General features: G+C 38.2%; 1 protein-coding gene across 1 annotated transcript in view; it reads left to right on the top strand.

Moving 5' to 3' along the window:
* Positions 1 to 26,879, top strand: part of LVRN (laeverin) — a 64,395-nt gene that overhangs the window by 8,398 nt on the left and 29,118 nt on the right. Inside the window, exons 2-6 of the mRNA XM_003920679.4 lie at positions 10,297 to 10,439; positions 11,561 to 11,700; positions 14,918 to 15,044; positions 19,634 to 19,788; positions 21,249 to 21,362. Of these exons, the coding sequence (XP_003920728.2) occupies positions 10,297 to 10,439; positions 11,561 to 11,700; positions 14,918 to 15,044; positions 19,634 to 19,788; positions 21,249 to 21,362 (679 nt within the window). The remainder of the gene's footprint in view (positions 1 to 10,296; positions 10,440 to 11,560; positions 11,701 to 14,917; positions 15,045 to 19,633; positions 19,789 to 21,248; positions 21,363 to 26,879) is intronic.

Here is a 26,879-nt window from a genome sequence, read left to right as displayed (position 1 = left end):
GTGGCTGTGGGTGCAACTTCAGCAGACTTGTCTGCCAGATCTGTGTAGTGGATTTCCCAGCACAGCATTCAAGCCCTGCTAAGAGTCAGACTGCCTCCTCAAGTGGTTCCCTGACCCCTGTGTCTCCTGACTGGGAGACACCTTTCAGCAGGGGCTGACAGACACCTCATACAGGAGAACTCCAGCTGACATTGGGTGGGTGCCCCTTTGGGATGAAGCTTCCAGAGGAAGGAACAGGCAGCAATCTTTGCTGTTCTGAAGCCTCTGCATGTGGGCAAACAGGGTCTGGAATAGACCTGCAGCAGAGGGGCCTGACTGTTAGAAGGAAAACTAACAGAAAGAAATAGCATCAACATCAATAAAATGGATGTCCACTCAGAAACCCCATCTGAAAGTCACCAACATCAAAGACCAAAGGTAGATAAATCCATGAAGATGGGAAGAAACCAGCACAAGGCTGAAAATTCCAAAAACCAGAACACCTCTTCTCCTCCAAAGGATCACAAATCTTCACCAGCAAGGGGTCAACACTGGACAGAGAGTGAGTTTGACAACTTGGCAGAAGTAGGCTTCAGAAGGTGCGTAACAAACTCTTCTGAGCTAAAGGAGTGTATTCCAACCCAATGCAAGGAAGCTAAGAACCTTGAAAAAAGATTAGAGAATTGCTAACTAGACTAACCACTAGGGAAGAACATAACTAATCTGGTGGAGCTGAAAACACGGCATGAGAACTTTGTGAAGCATACACAAGTGTCAATAGCCAAATTGATCAAGTGGAAGGATATCAGAGATTGAAGATCAACTTAATGAAATAAAGCATGAAGACAAGATTAGATAAAAAAGAATGAAAAGGAACAAACAAAGCCTCCAAGAAATATGGGACCAAGTGAAAAGACCAAACCTATGTTTGATTGGTGTACCTGAAAGTGACAGGGAGAATGGAACCAAGTTGGAAAACACTCTTCAGGATACTATCCAGGAGAACTTCCCCAACCTAGCAAGATGCACCAATATTCAAATTCAGGAAATACATAGAACAACACAAAGATACTCCTCGAGAAGAGCAACCCCAAGACACATAATTGTCAGATTCACCAAGGTTAAAATGAATGAAAAAATGGTAAGGGCAGCCAGAAAGAAAGATCGGGTTACCACAATGGGAAGCCCATCAGAATAACAGTAGATCTCTGCAGAAACCCTACAAGCCAGAAGAGAGTGAGGGCAAATGTTCAGCATTCTTAAAGCAAACAATTTTCAACTCAGAATTTCATATCCAGCCAAACTAAGCTTCATAAGTGAAGGAGAAATAAAATCATTTACAGACAAGCAAATGCTGAGAGATTTTGTCACCACCAGGCCTGCCTTACAAGAGCTCCTGAAGGAAGCACTAAACATGGAAAGGAACAACCGGTACCAGCCACTGCAAAAACATACCAAATTGTAAAGACCATAGACACTAGGAAAAAACTGCATCAACTAACAGACAAAATAAACAGCTAGCATCATAATGACAGAATCAAATTCATACATAACAATATTAATCTTAAATGTAAACAGGGTAAATGCCCCATTTAAAAGACACAGCTGATTTTTTGAATAGATCAACAAAATAGATAGACCACAAGCCAGACTAATAAAGAAGAAAAGAAGGAAGAATCAAACAGACACAATAAAAAATAATAAAGGGGATATCACGACTGTTCCTACAGAAATACAAACTACCATCAGAGAATACTAGAAACACCTCTATGCGAATAAACTAGAAAATCTGAAGAAATGGATAAATTCCTGGACACATAAACCCTACCAAGACTAAACCAGGAAGCCAAATCCCTGAATAAACCAATAACAATTTCTAATATTGAAGCAGTAAGTAATAGCCTGCCAACCGAAAAAGAAGTCCAGGACCAGACCAGACCAGATTCAGAGCTGAATTCTACCAGAGGTACAAAGAGGAGCTGGTACCATTCCATTTGAAACTATTTCAAACAATAGAAAAAGAAGGACTCCCCCTTAACTCATTTTTTGATGCCAGCATCATCCTGATACCAAAACCTGGCAGAAACACAACAAAAAAGGAAAATTTGAGGCCAATATTCCTGATAAACATTGATGTGAAAATCCTCAATTAAACACTGGCAAACTGAATCCAGCTGCGCTTCAAAAAGCTTGTCCACCACGATCAAATCGGCTTCATCCCTGGAATGCAACGCTAGTTCAACATATGCACATCAATAAACGTAATCCATCACATAAACAGAGCCAATCACAAAAACCACATGATTATCTCACCGGATGCAGAAAAGACCTTCCATAAAATTCAACACCCCTTCATGCTAAAAACTCTCAATAAACTAGGTATTGATGGAACATTTCTCAAAATAATAAGAGCTATATATGACAAACCTACAGAATGGGGTAATATACCTAATGGGCAAAAGCTGGAAGCATTCCCTTTGAAAACTTGTATAAGACAAGAATACCACTCCTATTCAACATAGTATTGTAAATTCTGGCCAGGGCAATCAGGCAAGAGAAAGAAATAAAGAGTATTCAAATAGGAAGAGAGAACGGAACGTCAAATTGTCTCTGTTTGTAGATGACAGGATTGTGTATTTACAAAACCCCATCGTCTCAGCCCAAAATATCCTTAAACTGATGAGCAACTTCAGCCAAGTCTCAGGATACAAAATCAATGTGCAGAAATCACAAGCATTCCCAAACACCAATAACAGACAAACAGAGAGCCAAATCATGAGTGAACTCTCATTCACAATTGCTACAAAGAGAATAAAATACCTAGGAATACAACTTACAAGGGGTGTGTAGATTAATTTGCATTCTCTAGTGTTTTATACGAATAGAATTATACAATATTTGCTCTCATGCCTGACTTCTTTCTCTCAGTAGAATTACTTTGATATACATTCTTTTTGTGTCTATCAATTCTTTTGTATTGCTGGTAGCATTCCATTGTACTGATATAACACAACTTGTTTATCCAACAAATTACCAAGACATTTGGATTGTTTTCAGTTTTGAGCTGTTACAAATAAAGCTTCCAGGAATAAACATGTACAAGTCTTTCTATGAATTCATTTTTCTTGAGTACATACCTAGGAGTGGAGTGGTTAGATTATATGAATGTTTAGTGTTTTAAGAAACTGCAAAACTGTTTTGCAAGGAGTTTGATAATTTAAAACTCTTATCAACATATGGGAGAATTCTAGTTGTTCCAAATCCTTGCTAACACTTGGTATTGCCAGACTACTTCATTTTAGCCATTCTAATAGATGTATAGTGTTCTTCATTACAGTTTTAATTTGTATTTTCCTAATGACTAATAATGTTGTGCATCATTTCCTGTAACTATTAGTCATCCATCTTTTGTAGCAAAATGTCTGATAAAATCTTCAGTACATTTTTCTTTTGGGCTGTTTATTTTCTTATTGTTGAATTTAGAGAAGATTCTTTCTCAAATGCATGATTTGCAAATAATTTTTTAGTTGAGGCTTGTCTTTGTATTCTTTTAACAGTGTCTTTCAAAGAGCAGAAGTTTTACATTTTAATGAAGTTCAGTTTATCAATATTTCCTTATATATATCAAGCTTTTGGTGTTGTAGCTAAGAAAACAAGCTCATACAAATGAGCTTGTCTATCCCAAGCTCATACAAATTTTCTTCTATATCTTCTTTCAGAAGTTTTATAGTTAGATGTATAATCCATTTTGAGTTAATTTTTGCATGTGGTGTGAGGTATGGATTAAATAGTTGTTTGGTTTTTTTTTTTTTTGCATATGACATTGAACTGTACCACTGCCATTTGTTAAAAAGTCCATGCTTTCTGTACTTAATTGTGTCTGCATTTTTGTAAAAAGTTAGTTTTTCATATATCTGTGGGTATTTTTTTATGTGGATTCTATTTTATTGATCCATTTGTGTATCTTTATGCCAATTCTGTACTGTCTTGATTACTGTTCCTTTACAATAAATCTTGAAACCTGGTGTTATTCATCTACCAACTTTTTTTCCAGATAGGCAGACTATTATGTCCAGTGCAATTTGGCCATATTCAGCTCATCAACTCGTACAATCTTATTTGAAAGAGCTTGGCCGTGTGAGGTGGCTCATGCCTGTAATCTCAGCTATTAATTATAAAGTTAATCTCCAATTATCTTCATGACATCTTAGTTTAGTTTTAGTATTTATTATTTTATGTACTTCAAAGCAGGCAATGCGTTGGAAAGGACCCCACGCTTGGGAGCTGGAGCCCTGATTCGGGTACCACCTTGCACTTGCTGGTTGTCTAATCAGTTGCATAAACTCCTGGGGAGCTGGTTTTCACACCTGTAAATTAAGATGGTGGGACTCTTTAAGGTCTCTTCACTTTCGAAATTTAGTAAGAGACATCGCTTCTCAGGCTTTTGGCTAAGATCAAGTGAAATTTAATAAGAGAACACATATAATCCCACTTTTGTTCACAGATTCCCAGAATTCTTTTCGCATTTCTGATCCTAGTATTCCCTTGATTAAAGAGAAGAAGGAACTGAAAGGTATTTAGAGAAATGAAGATAGAAAGACCAAGATCAAATAAGCAAGTGTGAAATCCTTGGTGAAAATTAAGATATTTGGGGGTGCAAATAAACATGAAAGCAACATGATTAAAATCAATGAATGTGTGCAGGTATAGGCAGAGTGGACAGAGAATAGAAAGACACTTTCTTGCATTTGCTCTTTATGCTAAGAAATCTGGCATGGTAATTAGGGTATGACACACAAGAGAGAAATTTGAACAGTATTAGGAAATAACTTGTAAGTCTCAAAACAAGGTCAGGGAACTCATGTGCCAGGCACATGATGCTGGTGTCACAGAAGAAAGGCATCATTTCATTACCCTATGGAGGTGTCATACCCATATACATCATGTGGCTGAGCAGTTCTCTCTGGGAGATGGTTTTGCACAGCAAAAATTCAGATCCTATGTCTTTTGAAAAATAAGTATAGCTAGCATATTGAAAAAGCACAGCTTATAGTTTAGTAAAAACAAAACTTTATTTTTCCCATTATCCTTTTACAGTGTGAAATTTAGTCTGCAGGGTAACTTTTCTGCTCTGCATGAGGACCCCAGCAGCCTATAAGTTCCTGCTTATTCTTAGGTGACAGATGATCTACAGTCAGTAAGTCACAAGTAAGTCAGATGCAAAAATTAGAAAATCCAATCCTGTGTAATAGTCAAATCTTTGAGTTTAATTTGCTGTTAAACCTCCTCTCCCACCTCCATTCTCTCCCATGCTACATTTCTACTCTTGGGCTGGCTTTAGGATCGAAACCGGCAGTAATTTAAAGGGGGTAGTCCGTCTCCTTTTCTTTACCTCACATTTCTACTCTTCTTTGCCTCTCCTGATAGCTGCTATTTTGATTCCACGAGAGTCCAGTGGGGCTGGGGGTGACAGGGAGAGGTGATAAATAGGACACTTCTTACTTGAACTAGTACTGTTGGCATTTGGTCTCATTCTGGTCTTACAGATGAATTTTCCCTTGAGATGTCGTTTTCCTGGCTTCTTCAGTGTTTTCCCTCTTTTGTCTACAATTTCCTTGACTCAGCAACTTCTCCTATGTCTTCGTTCTGATAGTCACCATGACTTACTTCTTCCTTAGCCCCTGGACACTGAGCAGTGTATTCCAAAGCTCCTCCAACCTCCTCCAGGTGGCTCTATAGGACTGACCCAAGACAGCCCCCTTACTGACTTACTCTGTGTGGTAGGGGACACAGCTCTTACAAGGAACACTCATGCATCCCTGGCCAGGGACTGGCGTGTGTCACAAGGCAACAGCACTCCAAAGAAGTCAGCTATTCTCGTGCTTTTTAGATCGCCACCTGGTAGTAGTTAGACCCTGGCCATATCGTCAATTTCATCTTTCTCAAAAGTGAGTTGGGCTTCCAGGAAACACTTCCACTGCTCTCTGAGGGATTCTTTCCTCCAAGCTCATAGTTAGAAGGTTGCCCCTCCTCCCAATTCCCTGAGAGCATGGAAAGCTTGGCAAAATAATGCCTGCCCCTCCCCTCCATCAAGAGATATCTTCTCCGATCTCTTTTGTCTCCATTCTCTGACCCTTCTTCTGTAGCCTTCATCTAGCTGAGAAGCTCAACAGGCACCCCCAGGTTCTCAAGGCCATTTATTTTTAATATCTTTGTAACATATTTTGGCACCTTTCTCTGGAATTTTACATCTATTATGTTTTGTTGCATGGTGAAAATGTCAGTTTTCAGATCCTATTACACAAGTTATAAACAAACATGATTCATAAGCCAACCTTTGAACCACGGTCCAGTGGGGTAACATGTGGCTCTACTAAAACTTTTGATTTCTCAGTGTGTTATTGTGTTAAAAAACTGCGGAGGAGGACAACTTTCCTAAGAGTTTTATTTAATACTTGATCAGCTATGCTATTCAGCACTTGTTAACTAGAGCTGTAGGAATACAAAGTTCATAAAATAATTTGGAATAAAATAGCTTACTAAGTGGATGTAGTGGATATTTTTATATGGTAGTAGATTTATTCACCAAGAATGTCATGTGATTCTTAATCATGAAGAAAGCAGAGAGTCCATGCTCCACTTCCAGCATAAGAAAGCAGCGAATCTGTTTTTCTCTTTCTAGACAGGAGGGCAGGAAAGTGGCTCTGCAATACTGACCCACAACAAGACAAATTCTCCCAAATTAACTCCCTCACCAGCTGACCATTCTAAACACAGACTTAATGGACACCATAATAGCATGTTTCAGTGAGATCTGAAGGGAAGAGAGGGTGGAGGATGGTTTTATTTTCTGAGGTCAGAATATCTTTGCAGGGTTGCTTGAGTCCAAAGCACAGAGAAAACAGAAAGAAACATCACTGTGAGGTTCCCAGAGGCGGCATAATCTGATCGTATGCGCTACTGATTAGACTCGACTTTTGCAGTTAAGGTTGAGAGCCAAAGGTTGTGGGCTGTAGGGATTTCCCCCTAACTTTGTGTTTGTTTGTGTAAAACTAGGGAGGGAAATCATTGACTGAAATGCAAGAGATTTTCTTTTATTTTACTTATTTGGAGACCTGAATTATGGAATTGGAAAATGTTTGCTTGATGTTTGATTTGCTGAAGTGGTGACTCTTCAACCTGGTGCGCCCACCTGCTTTTGTGCTCCAGGTTCACTTTTTGAAGTGAATAAAAGTTTCCCACTTCCCTAAAGTGTCTAATTTTCTCCCCACCTCCACCTTGCAGCCTCTTTGAGATTCACAAGCTTTGTGAAGTCATGGCAGCTAAGAATCTGTGATCAAGCTTTACTTCCTATAGTTTCTTTTACAAAGACAATAGTCATTTTTTGGCTTTCTATATACGTGTTTATATATTTTTTAAAATAGGAGAGAATCCCTCAGAGAGCACGTATTTTTTTAATATACCACCGGTTGTACAAAATGTCCTATAGTTTCAGAGGGCTCGAAGACCTTCTGAAGGCCATGCATGAACCTGCAAGGGGGTTGTTTCTCTCAACTTTAGATGACTCAGTCACGGCCACCTCATGGGCTCATTTTCCATCCTGCTGGATATCTTAATCCCTCTTAGAATCAGTTTTAGAGCTGTGAGTGGCCTTAGAGATCGTCTACATTTTATAGAAAATTTAAGTGGTATATTAAGCAACTTTCCCAAAGTTACACGACTGTCTTTACACTACAGATTCCGAGCAAGAACTCAGGTGACCGAATTTCCTGTTGACTCCTATTCTTCCACTATATTGTCAATGACTTGAGTCTTCTCTACTTTGTCCCGTCCCCTTATAGACAATAACCAAAACCAGAAAACAAATGCCAGGATAACACACTCTGCCAAAGTACTTTATATTCTTTTGTATATACTAATATCATGCTGTTTTTCTTTTATACTAGTACTTGGCTAAACAAAATACTTATGCAGTTGCTATGAACCCAGATTTTTGCCAAGTATTATAAATGATACAGAATAAAAAATACATTAACTCTAATTTCTAGCAGTTTCAAATTTACTAGGGAGACAAATATGACTCATGTTTAACCTGTGGCCAGCTGTAACCCCTAGAACTTTTCTTCTATATTTTAAATTTTTGCAGGTATAATAGTAGGTATATGTATTTGTGGGGTACATGAGATACTTTGATACAGTCATGCAATGCATAATAATCATATCATGGAGAATGGGATATCCATTCCCTCAAACATTTATCTGCTTTGCTACAAACAATTATACTCTTTTAGTTATTTTAAAATGTACAATTAAATTATTTTGACTATAGTCACCCTGTTGTGCTGTTAAATACTAGTTATGATTCATTCGAACTATTTTTCTTTTGGTACCCATTACCATCCCCACCTCCCCCCCACCCTGGGACTTTTAAAGATGCATCTGTGGCCGGGCGCGGTGGCTCAAGCTTATAATCCCAGCACTTTGGGAGGCCGAGGCGGGTGGATCACGAGGTCGAGAGATCGAGACCATCCTGGTCAACATGGTGAAACCCCGTCTCTACTAAAAATACAAAAAATTAGCTGGGCATGGTGGCACGTGCCTGTAATCCCAGCTACTCAGGAGGCTGAGGCAGGAGAATTGCCTGAACCCGGGAGGCGGAGGTTGCGGTGAGCCGAGATCGCGCCATTTCACTCCAGCCTGGGTAACAAGAGCGAAACTCCGTCTCGGAAAAAAAAAAAAAAAAAAAAAAAAAAAAAAAAAAAAAAAAAAAAGATGCATCTGTAATTAGTGATTTCCAAGCCTCCATTCCACCCTGTAACTCATCTCTCTTTGACTTCTTGTATAGTTCATCTGTATCAAGAATGGTTTGTGAGATTGGAAGGGATATAAGAGAATCCAAAGGTGTTTTGTGGGTAAACTTAATTACCAATAATATAAAAGCTCAAACAGCAGTACCAGGTAAATAGTGTCATTATTTTCTAGATGAGGAAACTGAGGCTTAACAAGATTATGTGACTCGTCCAGGAGTGCAGAGTTGATAGTAGATGGAATGGAGTAGGGTCTTTCAGCAAAGGTAGCTGGTATCAGAGCCCACAAGGATCCTTCGAGTCTATGCGACTAAGAGTATAATAATGTGGGCAAGGGCAAATCGGCCAAAATGGGCTTACTATAAATCATTGTTTTTGTCACGGTGAGGTCATGATACCTAAAAATAGCTGACTGAGCGGTGTTTGCATGTGCCAGCTGTCCTGTGTGTCCGACCTAAAGCTGTGTGAATTTTTATGCGAGCAGCAACCGTGTAACAGTGAAGGAGAGATCACAAAGCTAAGTAATGTATGGTATACCCTCTTGAGAGATCTTTGTTGAATTCACCTTTTATTTATCCAAGAATTGGAGCTGATGCAAAAACAAATGTATTAGAGACTTTCAGTCTCAGGACCTTAGTTGAAAAAGGAATTTAGCATCCACAGTTGTCATCCAAAAACAGGTTCCCAGGTAAGCAAGTCTTGGCAAATGGGATAACGAGGCTGCAGGATTGTTTTGTTTTGAGAAGAAAGTTGTCTGCTGGGACCTATGCTGTCATCAGTCTCAGGCAGTGTTTGCAGAGGGTGAACCTGACATCTTCTTGTCTGCTAAGGGTATTCTTGTCACCAAGCTTTTCAGGGACAGCTTATGCGCTGATGTAAGTCATCAGCGCATGGTGGGATAATGTGGCTCTTTGTATTTTGCCATGGAGATGGAGGAAGAATCAGTAGGGATTTGATAAATTTACCCATATGTAATTGAAAGTTGTTTTGTTCAGTCAGCATGTACCCAAATTGTTTACTCCCAAGGGTGTCTAAATAAAAACTTTGTGTAAATTTTGGCTAGGAAGAAGAGCAGTCATGTGAGAAAAAGGAAAAACATATAGACATTCTTCCACTGACATTTACTTTAGTGGATGATGAAAGCAATAGACCATTCTCAAATAAGTAACCCTAGCTTTATAAAGACCTGGTTTTCAAAAGACTGGTGCTGCATATTTGCTATATTTGTTTCTATTCTGTTTATAAAAGGTTTTAAAGATTTATGATGTAATAAAGCAAATATTATTTTGTGTTGAAAATGAAAGAGTGTGCTTGTATTTTAGGTCTTACGAGAACTCTTAGGTGCCATGAGAATTGGAGTGTGTTGGTGTGATGGGATGGGCAGTGAGGAAGATGGGAGGAAACTTCCTCTCACACACCAGGCTAGCTTACAAGCGCTCATCTCTCAATATTTTTTATTCCACTGGGTTGAGATAAAAATAAATAAAAATTTTTCCATAATGTATTTCAGGGTCCTGATAGCATCCCAGCTGGAACCAACATTTGCCAGGTTTGTTTTCCCTTGTTTTGATGAGCCAGCTCTGAAGGCAACTTTTAATATTACAATTATTCATCATCCAAGTTATGTGGCCCTTTCCAACATGCCAAAGCTAGGTAAGTAATCCTTTCTGTCCATATCTAGCTAGCTAGCTATTTAAGCTTTGTAATCACGTTTACGCCAGTGGCTTTTTCTAGGCAGTGTATTATGGTGTATTATAAGTACAGTCTCCTATAATTAGATAGTGCAGTCACCTGGAGTATGTGTGAGCACCCACATCTTGGAGATGGTAAATCCTGATTCCTTTTGTATTAGAAGCTGGGGATATTATACTGTTCTTATAGATAGACAGTCTGCCTGCCCATTTGTTTGGGCTTCAACTGCTGATCATTAGTGATAACAAGTTGGTGGGTTTGGGCTGAATCTGGTGCACAGCTGTATTTTATTTAGCTCACGTGCCTTTTTTTCTTTTGATTAAATCAGTTTCCAACTTTAAAATATCTAGAGATTTTACATCAAAATTTAAATGTTCTAACAACACGGTGGCTATGGCTCTTACCTGGCAGTGATCAGTTACATTTAAGAGGAGGCTCTAAGTCTCAGGACCTTAGTTGAAAAGGAATTTAGCCTCCACAATTGTCATCTAAAGGCAGGTTCCCAGGACAGCAAGTCTTGCCGCAGCCAGCAGGAGGTTGGCTGTCTCCTGTAGCCTCTTCTCAGATGATCCCCAGCACTCCCTATTAGCATACACCAACCCGTTTCGGTTCAAGTGCCTGGCCTTGTAGGCATTTGAGTTTGTGATTACAGCTTTAAAGGTCCCAGATTGTTTCTGCTAAAGTCTTAGTTGAAACCTGAGAATAGTAGAATTGCACCTTGTTGACCTGCCTGGGGACAGCTCTAGATTAAGTGTTGTGAGAAATGGGAGGGACTAGAAAACAATAGAAGTCGGTGAAGGGAGAGAAAGGAGGCAGATCAGGGGCTAAGCTTTAGTGCTCGTGGATTTGGCCCTCAATCAAGCCTACATTATTCAAAATGCTGATTCAGGCCAAAGATGCTATTCTGAGATCTTCCTAATGTAGCTTTGGATAGCTTAGGGGTACGTGAAGAAATCTGAACTGCTAGGCTCTGAGGAATAGCTGGAAAGGAGTAGCTGGGTGGCAACTGATTTGACAAATTAGTTCAAAGTCTTGTTATTGCTTAGGTTTGCTGTGATTTGAACTAAAATAAATTTCTCTAGGTCAGTCTGAAAAAGAAGATGTGAATGGAAGCAAATGGACTGTTACTACCTTTTCCACTACGCCCCAGATGCCAACTTACTTAGTTGCATTTGTTATATGTGACTATGACCATGTCAATAGAACGGAAAGGGGCAAGGAGGTAAGTGAGGAAGGTTCTCTAGGTAAGGGAGAGTGTACTGGCTGCAGACTGTTCATTTGCTCTTTCTGCATCCAGTGGCTATGCCTGCATATCCCATAATTGCTTCCTAGTTCTCTCTCCCAAGTCCTGTTAAAGTTCTTAATGTGGCTTTGCAGAATGGGATGTAACATTTCCTATTGCCATTCTTTGGATAGGTTTCCATGGAAAGAATGCATATTAAACCCACTCCTCAAGACAGGGTCTGTGCTCCCTCTTCCCAGTGTGGTTCTGCTTTTGTAGAAGACAGGAGAGAATGGGGAGCACTACTGCCCTGAAACCTTGATTCTTGGGTTTCGTATGTCATGTGTACTTAGCCAGGGTTAGAGGAGTCTTGAAGCTTGGGTGATATTCAAAACGGTCAGCAACCATTGTGGCTGGGCATCAACCAGTCAAAACAGACACTAGCCAGGAACAAACGCTGTGGCTGAAATGGTGCATGCAGGTTAAATTTCATCCCTACTGTTCTATGAAACGGTCATATAAACAAAGCGACCCCTAAATGCAGAAGGAGCTGAGAATCCGAAGAAGGAGGCAGACAAATCTAGTTTGTTGGTTTGGAGTGATTTACTAAGTGAACGTAAAGACAGAAGCATGGTCTTGGGTGGCACAAGACAGTTATATCTTTGCTCTGCAACTCCCCAGACCCAGGGCTTATATCTTGGGGGAAAAAGCATACATGCTCTGGGAGGAATGTGTAGTTGCCCACCCACAGGCATCACAGCCTATGATTTCCAGAAGAACAAGGGTGGTTTTGAAGGAAACTTAGAATGAATAGATGTTTCTACATATTGAGAATCACATTAACTAGACATTTTAGATTGAAGGATAGTTAGAAGTTACGTAGTGGATTGGCATTTAAAATAAAGTTACTCTTGTCCCCATACTAATCCAGAAGCTGAACTGCCATGTTCTTCAGCTCTGGAGCATGCAACACTTTTTCTGAGTTGTGTAAAATTGGTACTCTGTCCTGAAATACCTGGTTTTCACCCAATTACCCTCTTTATAATAATCGTTTAGAAAAACATGGTGGTTATACTGGCAGTGCTTTATATACTGGTTCACTCCCTGTCACAGAAGGCCTTACACCCAGTTCTTTCTAGACACATAGACTTCATGGGGCTGAGAAAAATCAGGCCTTAGAGCTGCCTAACATACTCTCCTGACCCCAAGATCTTCAGGCTTACACTGCTACATGTGGAAAAAAGAAAGCTGTGGATGAGCCAAGCCGCTCATCAGGGGAGAATCAGTCAGAGCTACTCCTCCTTTACAACTCCTAACCCAGTGATAAATTAACAACTTTGTGTTGGTTGAGCGATTCTCAAAGCTCCTCCTAACTTTATAAATTAATAATACTGTGTTAGATGCAAACGACAGCTTATTATCTTCCTATGCTGGTGGCTCTAGTCTGATTTTCCTCATTGAATAATTAATTACTAGTAGATCCTTGACATCCACAGATATAGCACTGGCCAAGTTAAACATGCGTGGCTTACATTGTTAAATCTGCTCAGGCCTGATTTGGAAGCGTGTGCTTCGAGCTTGGCAAGGAGGAACAGGCGCCATAGCTCCCACAGGAAATGACAGACCCAAGGTGATCCCTCGGCTCCATTATCTCATGTGCCTTGTTGCGGTCAGTGCTGCTGCACAGCCAACATTTCTTGTAGAGGGATGAACTCTATTTATCTGTGAAACATCACCCCAAAGGATGCCAGCTGCCATAGAAGCAGCAAGAAAATGAAGCATGCCTAAGAAAGTCATGTTCTTAGCCAGCACACTGAAGTTTGGCATGAGTCTATCAGTGGAATGTTAGCATTTGGCTACAGCTCAGCTTTACAAAGTTAGTGAGTGCATTATATACTCTACAGAAAAACAAAAATGTATACTTGGAATAGAGTCCAGCCCATTTACAAATTTCTCATTAAGTAACAGATAAAGATTTGGTGAAATGGAAAGTGTGGTTAATGTCTGGCATGAGGATAAACATAAGATAGCAAGTAAATTATAATTCTCTCATTATTCTGTTGCCAAATGACACTTCCACGTTAGCAAGTAAAAGGAAATCTCTGCCATGTTTTGTTCATTTTGTGTAACCACACTATTGTTTGGGTACTTGGAGCTTATTTGTGTGATTTTGATGAGTAATATTCTATTGTTTTAACATTGTAAATTGAAAGTATTGCAGACTCTACAAAATTATCGCGTAAGCAATGTAGGTAGTTCAGGATATATGTAATTCAAGAAAAACTTTTAAGCAGAAATAAAAGGAAAGTCATTTCCTTAGCATTTTTTTCTCTAATGTTTTGCAGAACATTCTTTCTTAGATAACTGCATTCACAACAGGACAAATATTTTAATTATCTCACCCGGTAACTTTCATTCCAAGATCTTTAAGTTTTACATGTGTTCTTTAACATTAATGCTGGCAATTCTATTAAAATTGCTTACATGATATTTTAGTAGCATTTACAATACTTTCAATTTACAGTAATAATTAACGTTAAAACAATAGGCTATTACTCACCAAAATCACACAAATAAGCTGTAAATACACAAACAGTAGTTGCTAAAATGGAAATGTCATTTGGCAATAGAGTACAAAGAGAACTATAATTTACTTGCTTCAACAGCTTTAAAATTATAAGACATTTGATGAACTTTTTAAAATTAGGAGAATTAACCTTATTTCAAATTTTAAAAGTAGGACTATTAATATTCTAATAGCCAAATCATTTTAAATTTGTATGATTTAAATTTGCTTAATATGTAACATACTATATAACCCCCACTAACAGTGCAATTCTGTTTGGATCCTTAGTAATATATCCTGAAAAGGAAGCAAGGGCTGAGAGAGCACAAAATGTCTATAGAATCTACACTTACTGTAAGGGTAGATGGTGGTATGACCCACTCCAAGGGTTGTTTTATGATTCCAGAGTTGTACATGCTATTGTCAAAGATTGACATAACGTACTTTGAAGGGAAATCACTGTTTATAACTTAGTGAACAGCCTTCAGGGGTTTTCTCAGGACATGGAGGCACGCAAACATTTTATTATGTAGGTTCTTCTGAAAAGGTAAGACTTTGACTCTAGAGCAGCAGGGAATTGGAGCAAGCAGGCTACCTCTTTTCAAAATCGCTACTGGTTTTCCTAATCAGTACTTAACTGTTTTGATTTAGATACGCATCTGGGCCCGCAAAGATGCCATTGCAAGTGGAAAAGCAGACTTTGCTTTGAACATCACAGGCCCCACCTTCTCTTTTCTGGAGGATTTGTTTAATATCAGTTACTCTCTTCCAAAAACAGGTGAGGCACTCTTTTCCTTTCAGTGTATTTGGTTTTCTGTTATTTGGGCCCTTGGTTGAGGCCTGGCGATACAGAGACAAACCCATAGGGATCCACTGTCGCTATTTAGCTGCTGTTTTGGAGTTAGCCTCCTGACCTATGTTTTACACCTTTGGAAACACACAGAGGCCGACCTGCTCTTTCTCTGTACAGAGCCATGTGCTCAGCAGCTGCTGAAGAGCTCTCAGACTTTTTAGGTCTCTCCGGGCTGCTCAATGGCAGCCTCCCATCCTCTGGACACTGCTTCCTCTTTTGTGTTCGAGGCTTTTGTCTCATACTCCAAGTGTGCAATGCTCTGTCTGGATCATTTTAGCTAGTGGACTTTCAGAAGTTACTTCATTTCCCTTTAGTAAATTGTATTTTTTAAAATTAGTGATCCTAACTGTGAATTTTCATTGTATAAAATTGGAATCATATATTAATATAATAGAATCCTTAAGGTAATATGTAAATATTTAACCTCTCATAGATCTATGTGGTATGTCCTTAAAATTGCATGAGCCACTCAGCTCAGAAAGTTGTTCAATGTTTTTTCTCTCTAACTTGAAAGTATCTTGTAAATATGTTTTGTTCCTCTGACATGTGAGTTGGAGACTTTAAAAAAGTATGGTCTGTCTATACTGGCAGATAGTGGAAGAAGGTGAGGAGTAAATATTTGGGAAGTTGAACCTCCTGAGCCCCAGGAAGCCAGGGCCTCTGCAGCTCAAGCATTCTGGCTAACGAGGAATAATGGGAAATGAAGGGACGGAAACCAGTCTTGGCCCATTCAGAAATACTGGAGGTGACACCTATCACTTAGGAAGTTGGAGGCAGCAGGAGCTCAGGCATGGAGACCAAGCTCCTGGCATTTCTGGGGCTGGAGGCTCCCAAGATGTCCCTTATCTTGGCAAGAAAAGTTCTATTTGTATTGATGTAGATGAGAAGTGCAGAGTCATCCTTGATACCCTGTTCCCGCAAAGCACACCGTCAATCTAATTAGTCACCTCATCATCCCCTGCATCCATCCACCCACTTACTTCTTCCTGTCCCCCATTTCTTTCTAAGTTTCATCATCATCTCCACCACAGCTGTCCTCTCATAGCTTCTCCACATTCCCTCCTGCCCCCTCCAAGCCATGCTTCATATGAAGCCAGAAGGATCTTTCCAGAGCAAATCTGATTATGTTACTATTCTCTTTAAAAACTCCGTGTGACCTCCCATTGGCTTGAGGGTTAAGTCCAAAGTCAGCGCCATGTCCTTATAATGGTATATCTTTTACCAACCTCTCAGGGCTTTTGGCTGTTCCTGAGTGGGAAGGCTGCTTCAGCACTGTCTCTGCCCTCTCCTATGCATTCACCTTCTTCTTGTCTCCTCTACATCCTTACACATGCAGTTTGCGCATCCTGAAATGCCTTCTATCCACTGATTAATTCAATTCTATTTCTCAGTTCAATGCCCCCTCATCCAGGAAGCCTTCCCTGACCTCTCTTCTCCAACTTCCACAGCATCCTGCATATTTCTCCATCTGAACTCTTGATCAATTGTGTTTTAATTGTCTTCCTCATTAGAACTTGGAGTTAGGATCTGATTGTTTTTTTCTTGTGCCACTAGAACCTATGGCAGTCAGGTGGTCAACAGTAAACTTTTTTTGGGGGAATGGAGGAGATAAATATATGTGATCAGTTCAGTAATTCCACTTAAATTCTGACCAGATTATTAACTCCTGGACATCAGGGATACATTTGATACTTTCTTCATAAACTTCATAGCATCTCAACTGGTGCTACCCTATAAGCACCCATAGAAAGTGCTCAATCAAAACTTCATTTTTGTTGATAGGTGATTAAAATAAGGAATTCCTCTATTACTGGATTTTTAGGAAAAAGATAACTAATATTTCTTTTTTTTATTTTGGGGATTTAAAAAATGTTTCAATTTTTAATTCTTGTGGGTACATAATAGGTATATAAAGTTATGGGACACATGAATGTATAATAATCGCATCCTGGAAAATGGGGTATCCATTCTCTCAAGCATTTATCGTTTGTGTTATAAGCAATCCAGTTATACTCTCTTAGTTGTTTTTAAATGTACAATTAAACTACTATTGACTGTAGTCACCCTGTTGAGCAATCAAATACTAGATCTTACTCATTCTTTCTAATATTTTTTGGACCCATTAACCATCCCCAGCTCCCCCAAGGCCCCCACTGTTTTTCCAGTCTCTGGTCATCATCCTTCTTCTCTTTATCCCCATGAGTTCAATTGTTTTGATTTTTAGATCTTTGGGGATTTTCTTTTCTTTAGGTTTGGAGTACATGTGCAGATCATGCAGGATTCTTGCATATTGCTTTAATTCTTTGTTGAATCACAAACAAAACAAAGCAAATGCCTCCCCTACCAGTATTTCCCACATATGCCATACTCTTACCCTCGGTGAAAAACTATTTGGTTTATTTCTCCTGTGTTGTTCTTTTAGCGTATTTTCTTGTAACTTGCTCAATGAATTTTTACTTTAGAATCTAAGATTATATGAGCTGTGTTCATATATTCCTTAAATAGAACAGTATTTTTTCTCATGTTGCTATCATTTTAATTCACTCTCAAGTCAAAAGTTAGATTGAATATCAAAATATTATAGTGACTGGTAGAGCTAGGTGTTTGGGTTATTATTGTGCCAGTTGACACCTTTACCTGCAGGCTGTGCCAGATTTTCTATACCTATACCAAGACTAATTATTAGTCTCCTATGTATTTTAAATATTAAGTTATATCATTTCAATTTTTGATTTTTGATAATTGATGAACATTTTAAATAAGGTTTTTGGCTATTTGCAGTATTTCTTTGCTGCATTGTTCACCTTTCATTTTTTTTTCTCTGTTTGAGTTCTTTAAATATTAAAAAGGTGTCTAATTATTTGTGATATATACTTTAAATATTTCCCCTAGATTATTGTTTGCCTTTTAAATTAGTTTATAGTATATTTTGGTGAACTAAAGTATTTATTTATTTTTATTTATGCATTTTTTGAGATGGCATCTCACTGTCACCCAGGCTGGAGTGCAGTGGTGCAATCTCACCTTACTGCCACTTCCGCCTCCCAGGTTCAAGTGATTCTCCTGCCTCAGCCTCCTGAGTAGCCAGAATTACAGGTGTTCACCACCACGCCCAGCTAATTTTTCTATTTTTAGTAGAGACAGTATTTCACCACATTGGCCAGGTTAGTTGGGTAGGCTGGTCTTGAACTCCTGACCTCAAGTGATTCGCCCATTTAGGCCTCTCAAAGTGCCAAGATTATGCATAGAAGTCACCATGCCTGGCTACAGTATTTAATTGAAATAGGCTATTTTTAAAGAGCAGTTTTAGGTTACAGGAAGATTGTGCAAAATATACAGAGTTCTCATATATTCTTTCTTTCCTTCCTTCTCCCACCTTCCTCCTGTTGCCAGCGTCTTGCATTAGTGTGCTACACTTGTCACAGTATTGAAACATTATTATTAACTAACCTCCCTAGGTTATCTTCGGGTTCAGTTTTTGCACTGTACAGCTCTGTGGGTTTTGACAAGTGTGTAATGACCAGTATCCACCATTACAGTATCATACAGAATAGTTTCACTGCCATAAAAATCCCCTCTGCTCCATCTATTTATCTTCTTCTGCTTCCCCCGAATCCCTGACAACCACCAATCTTTTTATTATCTTTATAGTTTTGCCTATTCCAGAATGTCATATAGTTGGAATCGCATAGTATGTAGCTTTTCCAGATCAGTTTCTTCTACTTAGCAACATGCACTTAAAGTTTTCCATATCTTTTCCTAGCATGATAGATCACTTCTCACCACTGAATAACACTCTGTTGTATTGGTGCACTGCGGGGTTTGTTTATCCATTATTCTATTTCAGGGCATCTTGTTTGCTTCCATCTTTTAGCGATTATGAATAAAGCTTCTGTAAACATTTGTGTGCAGGTTTTTGGGTGGGCATAATATTTCAGGTCATTTGGGTTAATCCCACGGAATGTAACTGTCAGATCTTATGGTCAACCTATAGTGACTGTATCACTCTGCATCCTCAAGAGCAATGAATGAGAGTTCCTGTTGGTCCACATCCTCATCAGCATTTGGTGTTGCCAGTGTTTTGCATTTTAGCCATTCTAGTGGGTATGTGGTAGTATCTCATTGTTTTAATTTACAATTCTCTAATGACAATCGATGTTGAGCATCTTTTTATATGTGTACTTGCCATTTATATATCTTCTTTAGTGAGGTGTATGTTCAAATCTTTTGCCCATTTTGTAGTTGGTTGTTTACTTACTGCTGAGTTTTAAGCATTCTTTGTATATTTGAATACAGTCCTTTGTCAAGAATATTTCATTTTAATACAGTCAAAATAATTTATTTGCTGGCTTTTGTCTTTGTTATTAGTCTTTTAAAAGCTTTCTCTCCTTCAGATTATAAATATTGCCTTGGTTTTTTTTATAATTTTATGATTTTATTTTGAGAGATATATTTACAAATTCCATTTTGGGGAAGAGATTATTTTATTTTTTCCTCCATTTAAATCCACTTAGATATAATTGCCTTGCCTAGTTTTGACAACCATGCAATGGAAAACTGGGGACTAATGGTATTTGATGAATCAGTATTGTTGCTGGAACCAAAAGATCAACTGACAGAAAAAAAGACTCTGATCGCCAACATCGTTTCCCACGAGATTGCACACCAGGCATGTGGTAAAATGTTCTTTTTATTTCATGTGAAGTTATTCTTCAAGTGCTCTACCAAAATAGCATAAAAACCTTAATAAGACCCTGCCATATACCACATTTTAAAAAGAAAAACACCCCAAAGTATGGCAGTGAGTAAAAACAGGGAAGACTCAGATTCTGGGTGGATTTGAGCTATTGGTGGCAGATCCTAGTGAAGAGACCTTGCAGTTGAGCTGACGGTTGGGTATCTATATCCAACAATTAACTTTGCTCCACAAAGTCCTACAGGAAAAGTAACCCATGTAGACACAGGAGTAATTTTTTTTCATTTCACCTAAAATACAGGATATTCAAAAGGATCACTGAAAGATACCCTCATTTCATCAGCAGATTGTTATAAATTTCTACTTGTGGTTGTTGTTGGAGAGAGGTTAAATGGATGCAGGTAACACATTAACAAGGTGCAAATAATTAGCCCTTGGGCCACATTCCCAATGGTGGCATAAATGACAATTCATTTCATCAGATCTATTTGCTTTTGCATTAGGATTTTAGAAGTTTAGCTGTTTAATTTGATGATGATTTTCATGTCTGCATTTCAATGTCTACTCCATTCATACCAGTTTGTTAAGAAAGAAATAATCTCAACTGTGTTATCTTAGCAATGTGGCTCCATAAGAAATTTGGAAAAGAGCAGTTTACTAGGATTGAATAACTCCCTCGTACACAGTAAAACACACACATTCACAAGTTTTATTAAGTCACCCAAAGTGTCATTTTTTTATTATATTCTAAGTGACACATTGTTTTGGAATACAGGCTATTAGTAATCATAACCATTATAAGAATTTAGTTAAATCCAGGGCTTGGGTTTGTTAGTTTGGAAATCATTGTTTTTCTATCCTAATCCTGTTCATCATCCATTTGACACTGATTTTTTTTTTTCTGTTTAGCTCAAACAGAAAATAATTACAGCTGAGCCATATTGCAATATGATTACTTGAGTGATTTGTACAAGGCACAGATCAAATTACAAAAGGATCTTAAAACATAAACAACTGTTTAAAGTAAAATCCAGTTGCAGCCTGTTTAGAGTATAAGGAGCTAGAATTAGTAGGTGGTAAGTCAGCATTCAGGGCTTCTGTTTTATGGAGCTAAAAACAACTTTTGGGCCAAGTAGACGGTTTAAGAAATGCTGTTATAACTGACCTTATGTTTAAACATCGCACTTTTAAAACAAAAATTGCTTTTAGTCACTGGACATGGAATATTTCAGAGAAATGCATGATTAATATCTCATTATGTGAAAACAACATCTTGTTTTCTGGTGTCCCATCTTCAAGTTTTGTTATTGATGGCAAATGCATTTTAATTATGTCTTATAACCTCACATTTATTTATAAATGAATACTGTAATTACAATGAATATAACTTAAAAATTAAATTTAAGAAAACTCTTTTTTTTCTCATTTAAAAGTGGTTTGGAAACTTGGTTACCATGAATTGGTGGAACAACGTCTGGCTCAAGGAGGGTTTCGCATCTTATTTTGAGTATGAAGTAATTAACTACTTTCATCCTAAATTCCCAAGAGTAAGTATGTTTATTAAATTTATTTAACATTTTTCTCCTAATTAGAAAAGTAAGGCTTATTGATTCTTAAAAATGTATAAAATACAGAAAAATACAAGAAATGCTAAATTACCTGTAATACCAGAAATTATTTGTGATATCTTTTTGATTTTTTTATTCCAGGCTTTTAATTTATTGCAGATGTTTTTGAAAGAGGAAATTACATAAAAATTTGTATTGCTTTTTCTACTTCAGATTCGATTTCATATTTCTATTTCATAATCATGAGCATTTCTACCAATCAATCATTAGATCTTTTTTAAAGAGAAGATTTTAAATGACTGCCAAATATTATTTTTACTTATTCCTACTATATATATTCCTTATTCCTACTACATATATAGTGTAGGTTTCACTCTGTCACCCAAGCTAGAGTGCAATGGTGCAATCTTGACTCACTGCAGTCTCAACCTCCTGGTCTCAAGAAATCCTCCCACCTCAGCCTTCCAAGTAGCTGAGACTACAGGCGCATGCCACCATGCTCAAATACTTTTTGTATTTTTTGTAGAGACTGGGTTTCTCCATGTTACCCAGACTAGTCTAAAACTCCTGGACTCAAGGGATCCACCAGCCTCATCCTCCCAAAGTGCTGGGATTACAGGCATGAGCCACCACGCCCAACCTAGGCCATATTTAAAAGTAGTGTGGTAGTGTATGACTTTTACTATAAGTAATATGCTATTTCATATTTAATATTATTGCTGATATTGTTTTGCTAATTTGAGTAAATAGTAATATTGAAAAATAAATACATACATGTGCAAATCTAATTCTTTCAACTGTAGGTTTCACTTCTGATATTTAATTTATGTAATTAGCTAGTGCTTTTAGAATGCCATGATAAAGCCAAATTGATTTAATTTAGATATTTAAATGTTTAGACTTCATGTTATTATTATTATTATTATTATTATTTTGAGGCAAAATCTTGTTCTGTTGCCCAAACTGAAGTGCAGTGGTGCGATCTCGTCTCACTGCAACCTCCACCTCCCCAGTTCAAGCTATTCTCCTGCCTCAGCCTCTAGAGTAGCTAGGACTACGGGCATGTGCCACCATGCCCAGCTAATTTTTGTATTTTTAGTAGAGATGAGGTTTCACCATGTTGGCCAAGATGGTCTCTTGACCTCATGATCTGCCTGCCTTGGGCTCCCAAAGTGCTGGGTTTACAGGAGTGAGCCATCATGCCCGGCCCATGTTATCTTCTGATATAAACCTTACTTCTTTTATAAACCAGAGGTCCTTTCTTGGTTTGCATCTTCTCCTCTCTGGTCCTCAGGATTGTTCCTTCCTGCCTTTCTTTGCTGGTCTCCATCTCATCTCAGCTCCCAGTTGAGGCTAGATTATTCAACTCTTTTCTCTTTACCTTCACTTATTCAAAGGTTTATTAATGTTAAAATACTATCTCCACTTCTTGGATCTTCTATACAGACTAAATCTATTCATTCTGAAGGAGATTCTCAGATGATGTTCTTTCTATTATTTTGGAAGTAAGCTTTTCTTCTTTTATGGAAGTTAATAATGGATGGTAGGTAGATGGTACTTGTTTTGGTTGATAGTTTGGCAGGAAAAAAAGTTGACAAGCCTATCTTGGTGCCACAAAAACCTTTTTTAAAACCTCTTTTCATCTATTTGTGAAATCATAGTATCTGGGAAGCACTGATGTAGTGCAGGCTTTTAACAGCCGAATTCCATGCCGTCTTCCCACCCTTTACAGGCATCCTATAAGATGCCCCCAGCCCAGTCACTCTGCAGAGCCTCTCTCTTCCTCTCCCTGGACTGTGCACAGGCCCTGCTTGTCCTGGAGAAAAGTTTGGACATCATTATATAGATCATCATTATATAGAAAGTTTGGACATCATTATATAGACTGAAGTACTGAAAGGTTAAATGACTCTAAATGACTTGGCCAAGGTAATTTGCCCAATTGGGACAGGACTGAGATTATAACCAGTTGTCTGGGTCTAGTCTGATGACAAGGATAATGATGGTAACAGCAATAATACTGTATTTACCATTCAACGAGTACTTAGAACTTAAGTGCCAGGCAGTGTGAGCTCTATACATACATCATCTTACTCAGACCTCAGACTAACCATATAAGTGCTGTTGTTATTTCTGTTTTATAGGTGAGGAAGTTGCTCAAGGTCTCATAGTTATTAAATGTCAGAGCTGTGATTCAATTCCAGGTCACGCTGACAGTGAAGCCCATGCTTTTAACCACTGTGCTCTATAGCAAAAACACAATGGAGTGATCTTATCCCCAAGAAGCTAATTGGTGGTGGTGGGGGGGGATGTATGTGTGTGTGTGTGTGTGTGTGTCTTCAATATTTAATTGTATGTATATATATACACACACTTTATCTACATATAGTATGTCTTTATTGTCTTAGCTGTTTTGAACAGTCCTTTCCACTTACTCTATGCCTACAAATTTGTTTGTGTCTCTCTTTCATAGCTTTCATTCACTCATGGTTAGTGCCATCTCTAAGTGCTTTCAAAAGCAGTTGCTTAGATCCTAAATTAACTCTGTGGATAGAATAAATAAGAGGAGAAGTTTAATTTCCATAGGACAATGAAATTTACCGTATTTTCCTAAGTAGATAGAATCCATCATGAACATCAATTTCAGTTACCTCTTATAACAACTAAAATGGTTTAAGTATTATCAGTATCTAGCAAAACTTCCCCAAAACATATTTCTGGTATTTTTGAAACTAAGATTTACAACAGTAATCTCTTTTTGTGCCTTTTAATTATTTCTTTTTATCATTAGTTTCTTAGCCATTCTTATCTACATCTCTTAGTTGCTTGTGGAGCTGAGTGAAAGCATCAGATCCTGGCAATTGAGGACCTTGCCATGATCTTTGTTTTTAAAAAGCTTAAGCTCTCCTTTCAGTGGTTTTTGGAGATCAAGAACTTTAACCTCTTTTTAATCTAGTAATATGATTGAAATTGAGTAACCGAGTCCTAGACCCTTATGCAGAAACAGATTTTCAATTTTTTCTATTTCAAAGTCTAATTTCACCTTGTCCAGAAACAGATTTTCAATTTTTTCTATTTCAAAGTCTAATTTCAGCTGAAAGTCAAAGTCACCAAAGCATGATATGAATGGCTTATGGTCAAGAGGTCAGAACATTAAGGAGGAAGGCTTTCTGGAATTCTGAAGCTCTAGACCTCACATTGCCACTTACTGATGTTCTTCCATCTTTCTGCTGCCTGATCTAAGAAAGCAGCAGACTTGGTGAAGGGAAAAGGTACATATGGGCACTGTAGCCATCAGATATTGCTCTGCCTTTACTATGATCATAAGCTGAGGCAAGCAGATGAACACCTCTGAGCTTTAGTGCCTCACTTGTAAAATGGGTTTCATGTAGTCATTCCACAGATGATAATGGCATCTGCTAGGTACTATTGAGACAACTACCATAAACTAAACACTAGTTTTATGTACTTATACAGAATTTTTTTTTTTTTTTTTTAAGACGGAGTTTCGCTCTCGTTCCCAGGCTGGAGTGCAATGGCGCGATCTCGGCTCGCGGCAACCTCCGCCTCCTGGGTTCAGGCAATTCTCCTGCCTCAGCCTCCTGAGTAGCTGGGATTACAGGCACGCGCCACCACGCCCAGCTAATTTTTTGTATTTTTAGTAGAGATGGGGTTTCACCATGTTGACCAGGATGGTCTCGATCTCTTGATCTCGTGATCCACCTGCCTCGGCCTCCCAAAGTGCTGGGATTACAGGCTTGAGCCACCGCGCCCGGCTAGAATTATTTATATTATCTCATTCAATCCTCAGGATAATTCTGAAGGATCATAATAAAAATAATGACAAGTAAATACAGCAGTGGTTAATCGTTATTGAGCATATCCTATTTGCTACCCATTGTGCTCAGAATATTATGTAAATTAATTTAGTTCTCATAATAATCCATTGAGGACATTGTTGTTTTACCCATTTTCCAGTGGCAGCTGAGTTTCAGAGAGATAAAATCGGTGGTCTTTGATGAGTCACATAACTCCTAAAGGGCTGAGGAAGAATTCACACACAGACACCTTAACTCCAAATCCTGTGTTTTTAACCACCATAATTTTCTCTACAAATTTATTACAATAAATAGTGTTATGTTTCTAAGGATAAGAGCAGATTTTATGCTGCGTTTGGTGGGTCACACCTGTAATCCCAACACTTTGGGAGGCCAACGTGGGAGAATCTCTTAAGCTCAGGAGTTTAAGACTAGCCTGGGCAACATAGTGAAATCTCGTCTCTACTAAAAATTTTTAAAATTAGCTGGGCATGATGATGCACCCTTGTAGTCCCAGCTACTCAGGAGGCTGAGGTGAGTGGATTGCTTGAGCCTGGGAAATGGAAGTGCACTCCAGCCTGAGCAACAAAGTGAGACTCTGTCTCCAAAAAAAAAAGAAGGAAGAAATTTTGATAGGTCTTCTCTGGCATATCGCAGCTTGTGGGATAAAGTAATGGTGAATATATGGATTCATATTATCTAATCACTATATGCAGTATCTAATTTTTTTTTTGTATGCGTGTGTGTTTTTAAAACTGACATCATGTTTTATGCAGTGTTTCCTTCCAACAGAACCAAAACAGGCTACGGACAGCATCACTTGATGGGAGGCCCAGAGTAGAAAGACCTCTAGGATATTGATGAAGAGGTGTTGCCTCATTTATCAGTTACCTTATATGGTTATAGTGATATCAAGAAGGTTACATAGAACCTTATACCAGGCAGGCAGAAGAAGGAAAGACAATCCATTCTGATGGGGTTAGGGACGACCCACAAAATATGGAGAAGCTGTATGAACAAGAATGTTCATTAAAACTGGTCAAAATAGTAAAAAGCTGAAAGCAACTTCAATGTCTAGCTAATAAAAAGGAAGTTATTAAATCAATTATGGTCCACTGACCTGATGGGTTATTATACAGCTGAGCTATGTATTTATATATTTTAAGGTTTTACTTTTGCAAAAGTTTCATCTGCTGTACTTTGAAACAAAAAAAATCATCTGTGATGTGATCACCCTGTGATAATCACTGTTAAGTTTTGGTTTATTTCCTTTCAATTTATGTTTCTATTTTCCTTATAATGCAGCAGCCATTATAAGGGATAATTATAAAGATGAGGTAGCAAAATTTTAAAATGCTATAATGAGTATATGAGCAAGATAACAAGTTTTTACAACTATGGGAATAAATAGTACATAGGAAAAAAGATGGAAAATAATTACACTAACATTTTAATGGTGGTGATCTTAGGGTGTGATATTATGGATGTTTTTTATTTTCTCTATTTTCCACATTGTGCTTATAGGTCACCAGTGAGACACTCTCAAGAAGCCTTGAGTGTTAAAATAATAAAATCCATGCTTACTGATAGGATCAGACCCATGCAGATGACTCCTCCAAATCCTTGCTACTCAGTGTGATTCTTAAACCAGCAACATCAGCATCATGGGGTAGTTTAT

This window comes from Saimiri boliviensis, chromosome 1, assembly GCF_048565385.1.
Source record: "Saimiri boliviensis isolate mSaiBol1 chromosome 1, mSaiBol1.pri, whole genome shotgun sequence".
Classification (NCBI taxonomy): domain Eukaryota; kingdom Metazoa; phylum Chordata; class Mammalia; order Primates; family Cebidae; genus Saimiri; species Saimiri boliviensis.
This window is presented reverse-complemented; position numbering and strand designations above follow the sequence as displayed.